This window comes from Equus caballus, chromosome 30 (genome assembly GCF_041296265.1).
Source record: "Equus caballus isolate H_3958 breed thoroughbred chromosome 30, TB-T2T, whole genome shotgun sequence".
NCBI lineage: Eukaryota > Metazoa > Chordata > Mammalia > Perissodactyla > Equidae > Equus > Equus caballus.
The window spans coordinates 8882975-8896239 of record NC_091713.1 but is presented as its reverse complement, the minus strand read 5'-3'; the positions used below and the strand labels follow the sequence as shown (position 1 = coordinate 8896239).

At 36.7% G+C, this 13265-nt stretch overlaps 1 protein-coding gene across 15 annotated transcripts in view; it reads left to right on the top strand.

Moving 5' to 3' along the window:
- CATSPERE (catsper channel auxiliary subunit epsilon) overlaps nt 1-13265 on the top strand; it is a 263745-nt gene that overhangs the window by 121149 nt on the left and 129331 nt on the right. For 6 of the 15 annotated variants that reach the window (XM_023632530.2, XM_070255684.1, XM_070255678.1 and 3 more), the window contains one exon: nt 9298-9404. The exons of the other annotated variants lie outside the window; for them this stretch is intronic. In XM_023632530.2, the coding sequence (XP_023488298.2) occupies nt 9298-9404 (107 nt within the window). The remainder of the gene's footprint in view (nt 1-9297; nt 9405-13265) is intronic. 15 annotated transcript variants of the gene reach the window in all.

Genomic DNA, 13265 nt, shown 5'->3' with positions numbered 1-13265 from the left:
CACTGGACCACATACACTGTCAACACAGTCCTGGTCCATGCACGCTACTTAAACCCCTGGAACGTACCCCAACACCACACTGCAGAGGCCCCCACCTCTGCCCCAATGCCCCCCACAGTTCACCTGGTCCTCACACAAGCCCTGCCCCACAGAGGCAGACACCCTTGCCTGCCTGTAGAGGATCAAGGCCCTCAGTCAACACAGGCTGAAAAGTAGCCTGAGGGCTTGCTGCTAGGTGGGACCAGTCCCTAGGTGGGTTGCCTGCCCTGGCTGAACTGGATTAAATCTGTGCTCTAGTGTGTGTGGCAGACCTCTGGGCTAACAGCCCAAGGGATGCACCTCAATGGCCCCCACCGGTGTCCATATCAGCACACCTGGACCAGCTCAGAACAATGGCCCCCACCAATGTCTCAATCTCTGGAGAGGATCCTCCTCTCACCAAGATGGCCCCAGAGCCCACCAGGTGAGTCTTGTTTCACCAAAGGACAGTCAGCCTTCTCTCTGGTGATTTTAAGTTGCTGCAATGAGTGAGTTTGTGCGTAGGCTCTTTAAGACCCAGATCTTTTCGGCTTTCGGCCAATAGCTTTTCTGGGATGTCCTCGCTGCAGTTAATGGCCAGCAAAGCCAGACAGTAAGAACCCCCTCTCAGTTGGGCTGAGTTCGAAGGATGGTTATAGCAGTATTGCCCCCGCTCCAGACCTCACTCCTCCAGGGAGGGCTTGTACCTTAGGGTGGCTTCCGCCTGGCCAGCTGAGAAGCTCCGCTGCTCCCAAAGGTGGCCTTTTTCCTCTCCTGCCAGAGTTACTGCCTCTTCTGCTTTCATCAGGACTGTCCCTTGTCATGGGGGTTCTTTTCATCCAGTTTTCAGTTTTCAATCCAGGGTGATTCTTCCCAAAATTGTTGTAACCTGGTTGTGTTCATGGGAGGAGGCGAGTTCAACGTCTGCTCACAGGGCCATCTTGAACTTAGTACTGCTTTTGACACATCCCATGCGTTTTGTTATGTTTTGTTTTTATTTTCATTTGTCTTCAGACATTTTTTAAATTTCCTTTTGATTTCCTCTTTGATCAATGATTGTTCAAGAGTGTGTTGTTTAATTTCCACGTATTTGTGAATCTTCATGTGTTCTTACTGTTATCGATTTCTAGTTTCATTCCATTGTGGTTGTAAAAGATACATGGAATTATTTTCCTCTTAAGAAGAATATATCTTCTTAAATTTTTAAGACTTGTTTTATGACCTAACAAGTGATCTATCCTGGAGAATACACGCTTGAGAATAATGTGTGTTCTTGTGCTCTTGAGTGGAAAGTCCTATATATGACTGTTAGGTCCATTTGGTCTATAGTATTGTTCAAGTGAGCTGGTTTTTATTTTATTTTTTTTTAATTTTTGGTCTGGATGTTCTATCCGTTATTGAAGGTGGAATATTGAGGACTCCTCCTATTATTATTACAGTATATCCCTTCTGACCTGTCATTATTTGCTTTACATATTTCAGTTCTCTAATGTTGAGTGCATATATAATTGTGATATTGTCCTGTTGAATTGACACTTTTATCATTATATAACGATCTTATTTGTCTATACAGACAGTTTTTGACTTAAAGTCTATTTTGTGTGATATAAGTATAGTCACTCCTGCTTTCTTTTGCTTACCATTTGCATGGAATATCTTTTCCCTCCCTTCACTTTCAGCCTATGCGTGTCTTTAAATCTAAAATGAGTGTCTTGTAGACAGTATATTGCTGGATCTTGGGGCTGGGTTTTTTATATATACATTCAGCCACTCTATGTGTTTTGATTGGGGAGTTTAGTCCATTTACATTTAAGTGTTTATTGATAGGTAAGGACGTCATATTACCATTTTGTTGGTGATTTTCTGTCTGATTGGCAGTTCTGTTGTTTCTCTCTTCCTCTCCTGCTGTCTTCCTTTGCTATTTGGTATGTTTTGTTGCTGTTGTGCTTGGCTTTGATTCTTTTCTCTTTATCTTTTGTATATCCATTATAGGGTTTTTTGCTTGTAATTACCTTGAGGCCTATATAAAATATCTTGTAGTTAGACTGCTTATTTTAAGTTGATAACAACTTAACTTCAGTCACAAACAAAACTATACTTTTACTACCCACCCTTTGTGTTCTTGTAGTCAGAGTTTACTTGTTTTTATGCTGTGCATCCATTAACAAATTTTTCTCTTTTAACTTTTATATTAGGGGTAAAAGTCATTTATGTACAGCCATTGCATTGTTACATTGTTCCGTATTTGTCTGTATAGTTCCCTTTCCAAATCAGATTTATGCTGTTATATGCTGTTCACATTGGTGAAGGCTGTGGAAGCCCGTGGTGGCAGTGAGGGCTGCTGGGGCTCCCCTGCAGCTTTTCCCTCATAGGGAGTTGTAGCCGAGGGGATTCCTCTTGGCACTGAGCTGTGCTGGCCTGCAGGTTGGAGTAATGCAATTAGAATGCTTCCTACACTTTTCTGGTGCTAACCTCAATTTTTGTACCCTGCTGGGTTGCTGCAGCTTTTTAATTGTACTCTGGAGATCTCCCAGAGCTATTTTCATCCATGGAGAGTTGTTAATTATTGTTTTTCTGAGAGGAACTCCTAGTCTGCTGTCTTGCTGATGTCACTCTTTTTTTCACTTTGGTTTTAAATTTTTTCCAGTTTTATTGAGATATAATTAACATATATCACTGTATAAATTTAAAGTGGGCAGCATAGTAGTTTGACTTACATGTATTGTGAAATGCTCACCTCAATACATTTAGCAAATGTCCATCATCTTATATAGAAATGGTTAAAAGAAAAGTAAAAGAAGAGAAAATTTTTCTTCTTGTGATGAGAAGTCTTAGGATTTACTCTCCTAATGACTTCCATTTATATTATACAGCAGTATTAACTATAGTCATCACGTTTTCTTGATGTCATTCCTGGTATTTATTAATCTTATAACTGAAAGTTTATAACTTTTTTGATAACTTTCCTCCAATTTCCCCTCCCACCACGCCCTGCCTCTGGTAACCACCAATCTGGTCTGTTTTTCTGTGAGTTTGGTTGGTTTTGGTTTTGTTTTTGTTTAGATTCCACATATAAATGAGATCATACAGTATTTTTCTTTCTCTGACTTGTTTCACTTAGCATAATGCCCTTGAGGTCCATCCATCTTGTGGCAAATGGCAGATTTCCTTCTTTTTTATGGTTGAATAATATTCCATTGTACCTATATGCCACAACTTCTTTATCCATTCATCCATTGGTGGACACTTAGGTCATTTCCATATCTTGGCTGTTGTAAATAATGCTGCTATGAACGTGGAGGTGCAGATATCTTTTCAAATTAGTCTTTTTGTTTCCTTGGGATATATTCTCAAAAGTGGAATGGCTGGCTTATATGGTTTTTCTATTTTTAATTTTTTGAGGACACTCCATACTCTTTTCCATAGTGACTGCATCAGTTTACAACCCCACCAACAGTGCACAAGGGTTCCCTTTTCTTCACATCTTCACCAGCATTTGTTATCTCTTGTCTTTTTGATGACGGCCATTCTAACATATAGAAGATGTTATCTCATTGTGGTTTTGATTTGCATTTCCCTAATGACTAGTGCTATTGAGCATCTTTTCATGTACCTGTTGGGCACAAGTATGTCTTCTTTGAAAACATGTCTGTTCAGGTTCTTTGCCCATTTTTTAATTGGATTGTTTGTTTTTTTACTGCTGAGTTGTGTGAGTCCTTTATATATTTTGTATATCAACCCCTTATCAGATATATGCCTTGCAAATGTATTTCCCATTCTATATGTTGTCTTTTCACTTTGTTGATTGTTTCTTTTGCTGTGCTGAACTTTTTAGTTTGATGTAGTCCCAGTTGTTTACTTTTTACTTTGTTGCTTGTGCATTAGGTATCATATCACTAAAGACCTATGTCAAGGATCTTTATTCCTATTTACTTCTAGAATTTTATGGTTTCAGGAATTACATTTAAAGCTTTAATCTATTTCAAGTTAAGTTTTGTGAGTGGTGTAAGATAGGGGTATATTTCCATTCTTTTACATGTGAATATCCAATTTTCCCAGCATATTTAGTGAAGAGACTATCTTTACTCCATTGAGTACTCTTGGCTCCCTTGTCAAATATTAGTTGACCATGTGTGTTTGGGTTTATTTCTGGGCTTTTCATTCTGTTCCAATGATCTATGTGTCTCTTTTTATGCCAGTACTACGCTGTTTTGATGACTATATCTTTATACCATAGCTTGAAATCAGGAGTGTGATGACTCCAGCTTTTTTCTTTTTTCTCAGGGTTGCTTTGGTGATTCGGGGTCTTTTGTGGTTCCATATAAATTTTAGGATTGTTTTTTCTACTTATGTAGAAAATGCCATCAGAATCTTGACAGGAATTGCATTGACTCTATAGATGGCTTTGGGTAGTATTGACATTTTAACATATTAATTTTTCCAATCCATGATCATGCAATACATTTCCATTTATTTGTATCTTCTTCAATTTCTTTCATCAATGTCATAGTTTTCAGAGTAGAGACCTTTCACCTCCTTGGTTACATTTATTCCTACGTGTTTTATTCTTTTGATGATATTGTAAATGGGATCATTTTCTTTATTTCTTTTTCAGATAATTTTTTGTTAGTGTATAGAAACCTGATTTTTGTAAGTTAATTTTATATCCTGCAACTTTACTGAATTCGTTTATTAGTTCTAACAGTTTTTTGGTGGAGTCTTTAGGGTTTTCTCTATATAAAATCATATCATCTACAGATAGAGACAGTTTACTTTTTCCTTTCCAATTTGGATGCCTTTTATTTCTTTTTCATGCCTAACTGCTCTGTCTAGGACTTCCAGTACTATGTTGGGTAGGAGTGGCTAGAGTGGGCACCCCTGTCTTGTTCCTGATCTTAGAGGAAAAGCTTTGAACCTTTCACCATTGAGTATGATGTTAGCTGTGGGTCTGTCATATATGGCCGTTATTATATTGAGATACATTGCTTCTATACCAAATTCATTAAAAGATTTTTTTTATCACGAATTGGGGGGCTGGCCCGGTGGCATAGTGGTTAAGTTTGCACGCTTCACTTTGGTGGCCTGGGGTTCACAGGTTCAGATCCTGGGTGCAGCATGGACAGCTCATCAAGCCATGCTGTGGCGGCATCTCACATAAAATAGACGAAAATTGGCACAGATGTTAGCTCAGCAACAATCTTCCTCAAGCAAAAAGAGGAAGATTGGCAACAGATGTTAGCTCAGGGCCAATCTTCCTCAAACACAGAAAAAGTTTTTATCATGAATGAATGTGGAATTTTGTCAAATGCTTTTTCTGCATCTACTGAGATGACCATATTATTTTTGTCTTTCATTTTATTAATGTAGTGTGTCACATTTATTGATTTGTGTATGTTGAACCATCCTTGCATACCAGGGATAAATCCCACATGATCATCGTGTATGATCCTTTTAATATGCTGTTGAATTTGCTTTCCCAGTATGTTGTTGAGAATTTTTACATCTATATTCATCAGGGATATTGGCTGTAGTTTCTTTTCAGGTAGTGTTCTTTCTGGCATTGGTATCAGGGTAATGTTAGCCTCATAAAATGTGTTTGGGAGTGTTCCTTCCTCTCAACTTTTTGGAAGAGTTTGAGAAGGATTAGCATTAATTCTTCTTTAAATGTTAGATAAAATTCACCAGTGAAGCCATCTATTTTGCTTTTTTAATAATAGTTATCCTGATGGTGTGAAGTGGTACCTCATCATGGTTTTGATTTGCATTTCCCTAATTATTAGTGATGCTGAGCATCTTTTCATGTCTTTATTGGCTATTTCTATAATCTTCTCTGGGAAATGCTATTCAAGTCTTTTGCCTGGTTTTTATTTGGGTTGTTTTTGTTGTTGTTCAGTTTTAGGAGATCTCTATGTATTCTGTATATCAATGCCTTATCATGTGTGTGTTGCAAATATTTTCTTCCATTTTGTGGGTTGCCTTTTTACTCTGTTAATAGTGTTTTTTGATGCATGAAAGATTTTTAATTTTGATGAAGTCCAATTTGTCTATTTTTCCTCTTGTTGCCTGTGCCTTTGGAGTCATTTCCAAGAAATCATTGCCAAATCCAACGTCATGAAGCTTTTCCTCTGTTTTCTTCTGAGAGTTTTATAGTTTTAGCTCTTATGTTTAAGGAATTAACTATTGATACACCTAACATCTTGGATGGATGCTGAGTTAAAAAGTCAATGTTAAAGCGTCACATACTGTGTGATTCCATTTATATAAGACTTTAGAGGTGACAAAGCTGTAGTAACTGAAAGCAGATAAGTAGCTGCCGGAACTTAGATTCGGTGGCAGCTGTGACTGTGAAGGGTGAAATGAAGGAGTTTCTTCTCTGTGGTAGAATAGTTCTATATTCTGATTGTGGTGATGCTTACATGAAACCACACATGTGATAAAATTTTATAGAACTATACAAAAACAAAAAGACTGCCCGTAAAAAAATGGTGTGATCTTAGTAAGGTCTGTACCTGAGTTAATAGTGTTGTACCAACATCAATTTCCTGGTTTTGACAATGCACTAAGGTTTTTAAGCTCTTGTCATTGGGGAAAGCTGACTCACTTCTTGTGAGTCAAACTATTTCAAAATAAAATAGTTATAATTCTATTTAAAAATTCTGTCAATATTTGCCAATATTTGTACTAAGAATAAGATCCAAATTATTTTCCCAGAACTACAATGCTTACCATGATGTGGCTCCCACCTATCTTTTCTCTAAGCTTTTTCTGGACTTGTCTCTGCCTTACTTACTACACACTAGCCATTATCTTGGCTTTGGTCTCTCACTCATAATAATCCTCTCCCCTCTCAGACTCTTTGTAACTCTTGTTCATTCTATCTGAATTGTGTAAGTGCTTTTCATTGTGTAAGGACTCTTTCAAAGCTGTATTGTAAAAGAGCTATACTCTCTTCTTGGTGGTGAGATTTTTTTCTCCTTTATTTATTCAACAAATATTTACAAATGCAGGTTTGGGAGGCAGGGCATCCAGGAAGCAGTTCAGTTTGGGACATATTGGTTTGATGTGCTTGCCAGACAACCAGAAGTCAAGATTAAGAATCTAATTAGATTCATGGATCTTAAACTAGATATAAAATCTGGGATCTGGGCTATACAATTTGAGGACTTCTATAGGATTGGACAATACTTGAAGCCGTGTGATTGGATGTGATCACCTAGGAAGAGAATATACTATGAGAAGAGCACTGGGACAAAGAGAGTCTAGGGTCAAGCTCTGGGGACGTCCAATAGAGCAGGAGGGAATGGTAACATGGACGCCAAGTAAGAGGGTGTTTCAAAAATGGAGATTAGCCCAACATATCAAATGCTGCTGAAAAATCAAGTAAGACCAAAAATGTTTATTAAATTTAACAACATGTATAACCATATATTGATGCTACAACTAGAAAAATACTTTTAAAAATAATAATACAAAGTTTGGCACTAGCATTGTGATATTTGTTCTGTCATAGATTACTAGTAATAAAATAAATTGTCATAGTCCTTTTAGAAATCATTTTAGTAATATTTATCAAGAATTTTTAAAGTGTTCATAACTTTTGACCCAGTAATCACACTTCCGAGAATCTAATCAAAAGAAATAGACCTAACTGTGGAAAAGACTGTATATCTGGTGATGTCCATGGCAATAATATTTACAATAGTGAAAAAACTACCTAAATTTAATAGGGGAGTGTTAAGTCAATGATGAAAATTCACTCAGTGGAATATCATGCTATCACTGCAAATAAAGTTTATATAGACTTCAGGTTATCTAACATGAATATATAACAGTAATCCTAAGAAAACATACTAAGTGTGTTTTTTATATTTTTGATAATTTCTATGTGGTGATTTTTTTCTATATTTATAAAATTGTTTTTAATGACCATGAATTACCCTCTTAATGGAAAAATGTTTTTAAGCTTGTTTACGTGATTGTCTTAACTTTTTCTTGTCCTATCCTTTTTTCTATCACCTTGTTGTATGTGTTACTTATATTTTATTTCCATCTTATTCTGTGCTACATTAAGAATGCTTCATTTACTGTTTTCCTTTGCAGTTATGTGAAATAAAGTTGTATTTAAAATCTGAATAGTGAATAAGATTTTCAGAAACAAGGTTAAAATATCTATTATTGGGGCCAGCCTGTGGCGGAGTGGTTAAGTTTGTGTGCTCCACTTCGGCAGCTCAGGTTTTTGCTGGTTCAGATCCTGGGCGGGAGATGGCACCGCTCATCAAGCCATACTAAGGCAGCGTCCTACATAGCATAACCAGAGGCACTCAACAACTGGAATATACAACTATGTACTGGGGGGGCTTTGGGGAGAAGAAAAATAAAAGAAGATCGGCAACAGATGTTAGCTCAGGTGCCAATCTTTAAAAACAAAATCTATTATTTATAATTTACCAGGCAAAGCTATATTTCTTTATCAAAATCATTAAATGTGTATTCTCAGGGAGGCCTTCCCTAACTATCATCCCCACTCTCAAAAATAGGTTAAATCTTCCTATTAGACAATCCCATAGTCCCAACTCTACTCTAACTGACACTCATCATAGCGATCTCCAAGGCTCCTTTGTGAGTGGTTAGCATATTTCTAGGAAATTAAGCAAGAGCGTCACTGGAGGGTTAGGGCAGAAGGAAGCCGCAGAATTCCAGGCTGGCTCTCATTATCTGATTTTTCATTCTGGGGATGCCCCATAATGAAACCATTGCCCCTATTCTAAAAACACCTTATTAGGGATAATTCCAGTCAATTCAAATTAAATCTCATGGGAAAAAGAGGGAGTATGTCAGATTTATCTATCTATGAAGAGAATTTTTGTTAAAGCGTCCAGATATCATTTGAAATCTGCCTTGAAAAAGTATGTTGTTTTGAAGGCAGGCTCACATAGAAATAATTCTCGCAGACTAGTTTTAGAAACTCCACTATGTACTTCATTGAGATTAAAACTAAGGGTATTTATTAAAGTGTTCCTATAGTCTCAATTCATTCAGGATTCTGATTGTGCACAGTATTTTTGACATGTTAGACTTATTTATAATTCATAAAGTTCCAATGGGGGGGAGGCTATATGGTAGGAAAAAAACAAACCTGAATCTTGAAAATGTGGTAAATTTATAAATGTAAATAATGTCTTAACTAAAATAATAAATTCAATATAACATGATGTAATTACAGAATAATTTTGGCCATAAAAAGAGTAAAATGTATCAAATAGATTTTTTTTTTTACAGAATTCGATAATACTTACCAAGCAGTTGGCTACTTTGGGACAGACACCTATCATATATACAATTCTGAGGAGAAAAGTTTATTTTCCACATACAAGAATGAAGAATGGGTATTTAACTTTTAAATTTCAAATATAAAGTTAACCTGTAAAGTAACAATCAGAAACTTAAAGTAAAAATTTTAAAGCCCTAGTTGAATTTCATGGAACATCTTATATGTAATTTTCCAGTAGCTTCTTTTATGATGTACAAAAAAAATTGTGATAATGAGAACTAGTTACCAATTCAGGAAGTGCCAGTCAGACTCCTGGATTATAGTTGCAATTTGTATTAGTAGCTAAACCTCAATCCAACAGCCTCATTCAGGATAGTGGCAAATCTTGGCAATCATATTGTTTTCTGCTGGTTCATAAAAGTGAGACACCGTGGTATAACTAATGGCACAATCATCACCATCATCAGTGTGCCCACCCCACCCCCCCACAAATTCCACCTGAGGAGTAAAATGTGCTGCTGTTGAAGTTTGCAGGTTCTCATGGGGTTTAGACAGCCTTTCTTCACCTGTTGAGCACCTAGGCGCAGGGCAAGGTGTTCACAGCTGCAAGATACAACTCCTGCCCTCAGTGGCCTGACAGTTTAGTGAGGGAGACAAGTAAGCAAACAGATGTTATGACAGAGTTGAGCCCAGGTGCGACGGAATACATAGAGAGTGTGCCGGCTGAGGCTTGGAGGGATCGAGGAGGACTGTCCTAAAGAAGTGACATCTGCATTACTGAAAAGAAACCAAAGTTAGCCAATGGTGGGGGGGCATTCCAAACAGAGAGGCAACACATACGAGGGCTTCAGACATGCCTGAGAAAGCAGGTGAATTCTGGTGGACGCACAAGATCAGTTCATGGGTAAAGGGCACCATTCAGAGAGAGAGGATATTTTTAAAACAGTTAATCTGGAGCTAATATTTCTGCTGACTTTATAAAACTTTGCGGGGTAAGGAGGTGGGATAAACAGCTGCTGTAAAACCAAACTACAGGCCTTGTCTGATTTAGCAGGAAGGTAGGAGAGTTAAAGGCACTATTTGTTTCTTTTCTATCTTTAACAGTTTTGCTGCAATATAATTCATATACCACACAATTCACCTTTTTGAAGTGCACAATTCAATGTTTTTTAGTATATTCAAAGAATTATGCAAATATCACCACTTTCTAATTCTATAACATTTTTACCAACCCACAAAGAAACCCTTTGGCACTACAAATCTATTTTCTGTCTCTATGGATTTGCCTATTCTGGACATTTCACATCAAGAGACTCATACAATATACGTTCTTTTGTGACTGGCCTCTTTCAGTTAGCATGACGTTTTCAAGGCTCATCAAGTTGTAGCATGTTATCAGAATGTCATTCCTTCTTATTGTCCTATAACGTTCCATTATATGGATACACCAATATTTTATTTATTCATTCTTCAGTTGATAGACATTTTGGTTGTTTCCACTTTGGGACTATTATGAATAATGCTGCTATGAATATTTATATGCAAGTTTTCATGTGAAGATAATGTTTTCATTTCTCTTGGGTGTATACCCAGGAGTGAAATTGCTGAGTCTTATGGTACCAGCTTATTAATTTATTGTCAAAGAAAATACTTAATTTAATTTCTTCATGATCAGAGAAAATACTTTGTATGACTTCAATCCTTTTAAATGTATTGAGGTTTGTTTTATGGCCTAACACGTGGTCTGTCCTGGAGAATTTTCCATGCGCCCTTAGGAAGAACGTATGGGCTGCCGTCGTTGTGTGGACTGATCTACAGGTGTCCTCGGGTCTAGTTGGTTTATAGTGGTCTTCTTCTATTTCCTTGTTGATCTTCTGCGAGTTGTTCTATCCATACTGAAAGTGGTACACCGGAGTCTCCAACTATTGTTGTCGGATTGTCTATTTTTCTTTTCATTCTGTTCAGTTTTTGCTTCATGCATTTTGGGTCTCTGTTGTTAGATGACTATGTTTATAACTGTTATACTTCTCAGATGGACAGACCATCTTGACATTATAAAATGTTCCTCTTTGTTTCTGTAACTTTTTCTCTTAAGGTCTATTTCATCTGATGTTAGTACAGCCGCTCCAGCTTTCTTATGGTTGCCTTTCCATCCTTTTACTTTCCACTGTATTTTTGAACCTAAATGTCTCTCCTGTGGACAGCATAGAGTTAGATCCTCTTTCGTTATCCATTCTGACAATTTCTGCCATTCGATTGGACTGTTTAGTCTATTCATATTTAATATTGTTACTGATATAGTTGGATTTGTGTCTGCCACTTTATTTTTCCTTATTTCTCGTGTCTTTTTCGTTCCTCTATTCCTCCTTTACTGCTTCCTTTGCATTAAGTGAATATTTTCTAGTGTAATAATTTAATTACCTTGTTTTTTTTCACTATATTTTTGAAATATTTTCTTAGTTTACCCTCCAGGGCTGACCACATATATATGATCAGAATCTAATTCAGATTTATACTAACAATTCCAGTGACATATAGGAATGTATTCCTATATAGCTCTATTTCCTTACCCCTCTTTTTTGCTATTATTTTTATGCGTATTACATCTATATATGCTATAAACCCAATGATACATTGTTATAATTATTATTTTAAGTAATTTATTTAAGTCATTTAAAGAAGCTGAAGGAAGAAAGGAGAGCCAGTATATATGTATAGCATTTGTTATATTAATGTCCTTATTTACCATATCTGGTTCTCTCCATTTGTTCCTGTGAATTTGAGTTACCATCTCTTGTCATTTCCTTTCTCCAATATAGCCTCTCCATTGTGTAATTATTAGCAAATATATTACATTTCCATGTTATAGGCTCAATAATATAATTGAATACATATTGTTTTATAAAGTTGCTTTTTAAGTCAATTAAGAGAAAAAAGAAGAAATATGCATTTATACTGTCTTTTATAATTATATAATTACCTTTACCAATGCTTTTTGTTTTTTCTCGTGGATTTGAATTACTGTCTTCTGTGACTTGCTTTCTTTTTCTTTTTGGCTGAGGAAGATTCGCCCTGAGCTAATATCCACTGCCCATCTTCGTCTTTCTTTATGTGAGTTGCCACCGCAGCATGGCCACTGATAGACGAGTTTGGTGTAGGTCCATGCCCGGGAATGGAATGTGGGCAGCCAAAGTGGAGTGCACAGAACTTAACCACTAGGCCACTGGGGCTGGCCTGTGACTTGCTTTCAACCTGAAGAACTTCCTTTAGTATTTCTTATAAGGCAGGTACTCTATGACAAATTCTCTCCTTTTTGTGCATCTAGGAAGGTCTTACTTTCTACTTCATTTTTGAAAAATGGTTTTGTTGGTTGTAGGATTTTTTTGTTGACATTTTATTCCCCACATTTTGAAAATGTCATCCCACTGCCTTCTGCCCTCCACTGTTTCTGGTGAGAAGTCAGGGGAAGGTTTCTTTGAGATTTTCCATTTCTTTGGCTTTTGGCATTTTACTATGATAATCTATACATGTGGAACTCTTTGTATTTATCATACTTGGAGATTGTTGAGCTTCTTAGATGTATAGATGAATGATTTTCATCCAATTTGGGAAGTTTTTAGCTATTATTCACGTATTTTCTGCTCCTCTTTTTCTCTCGTTTCCTTCTGACACTCCAGTTATACATACGTTGATGCAGTTAGTGACGTCCCACATTGCTCTGAGGCTCATACATTCCTCTTCATTTTTTTTCTCATCCTCTTCTTTGTATTGCATAATCTCTATTATCCTACAAGCTTAGTAGTTCTTTCTTCTGACATTTCAGATCTACTGTTGAGCCCCTCTAGTGAAATTTTCATTTCAGTTATCATAGTTTTAACTCCACAGCTTCCATTTTTTTCCATGGTTTTGTTTGTTTTTAACCTTTCCTGGCTCTTTCTTGATACGTCTATTTGATGAGACATTGTGCCTTCCTTTG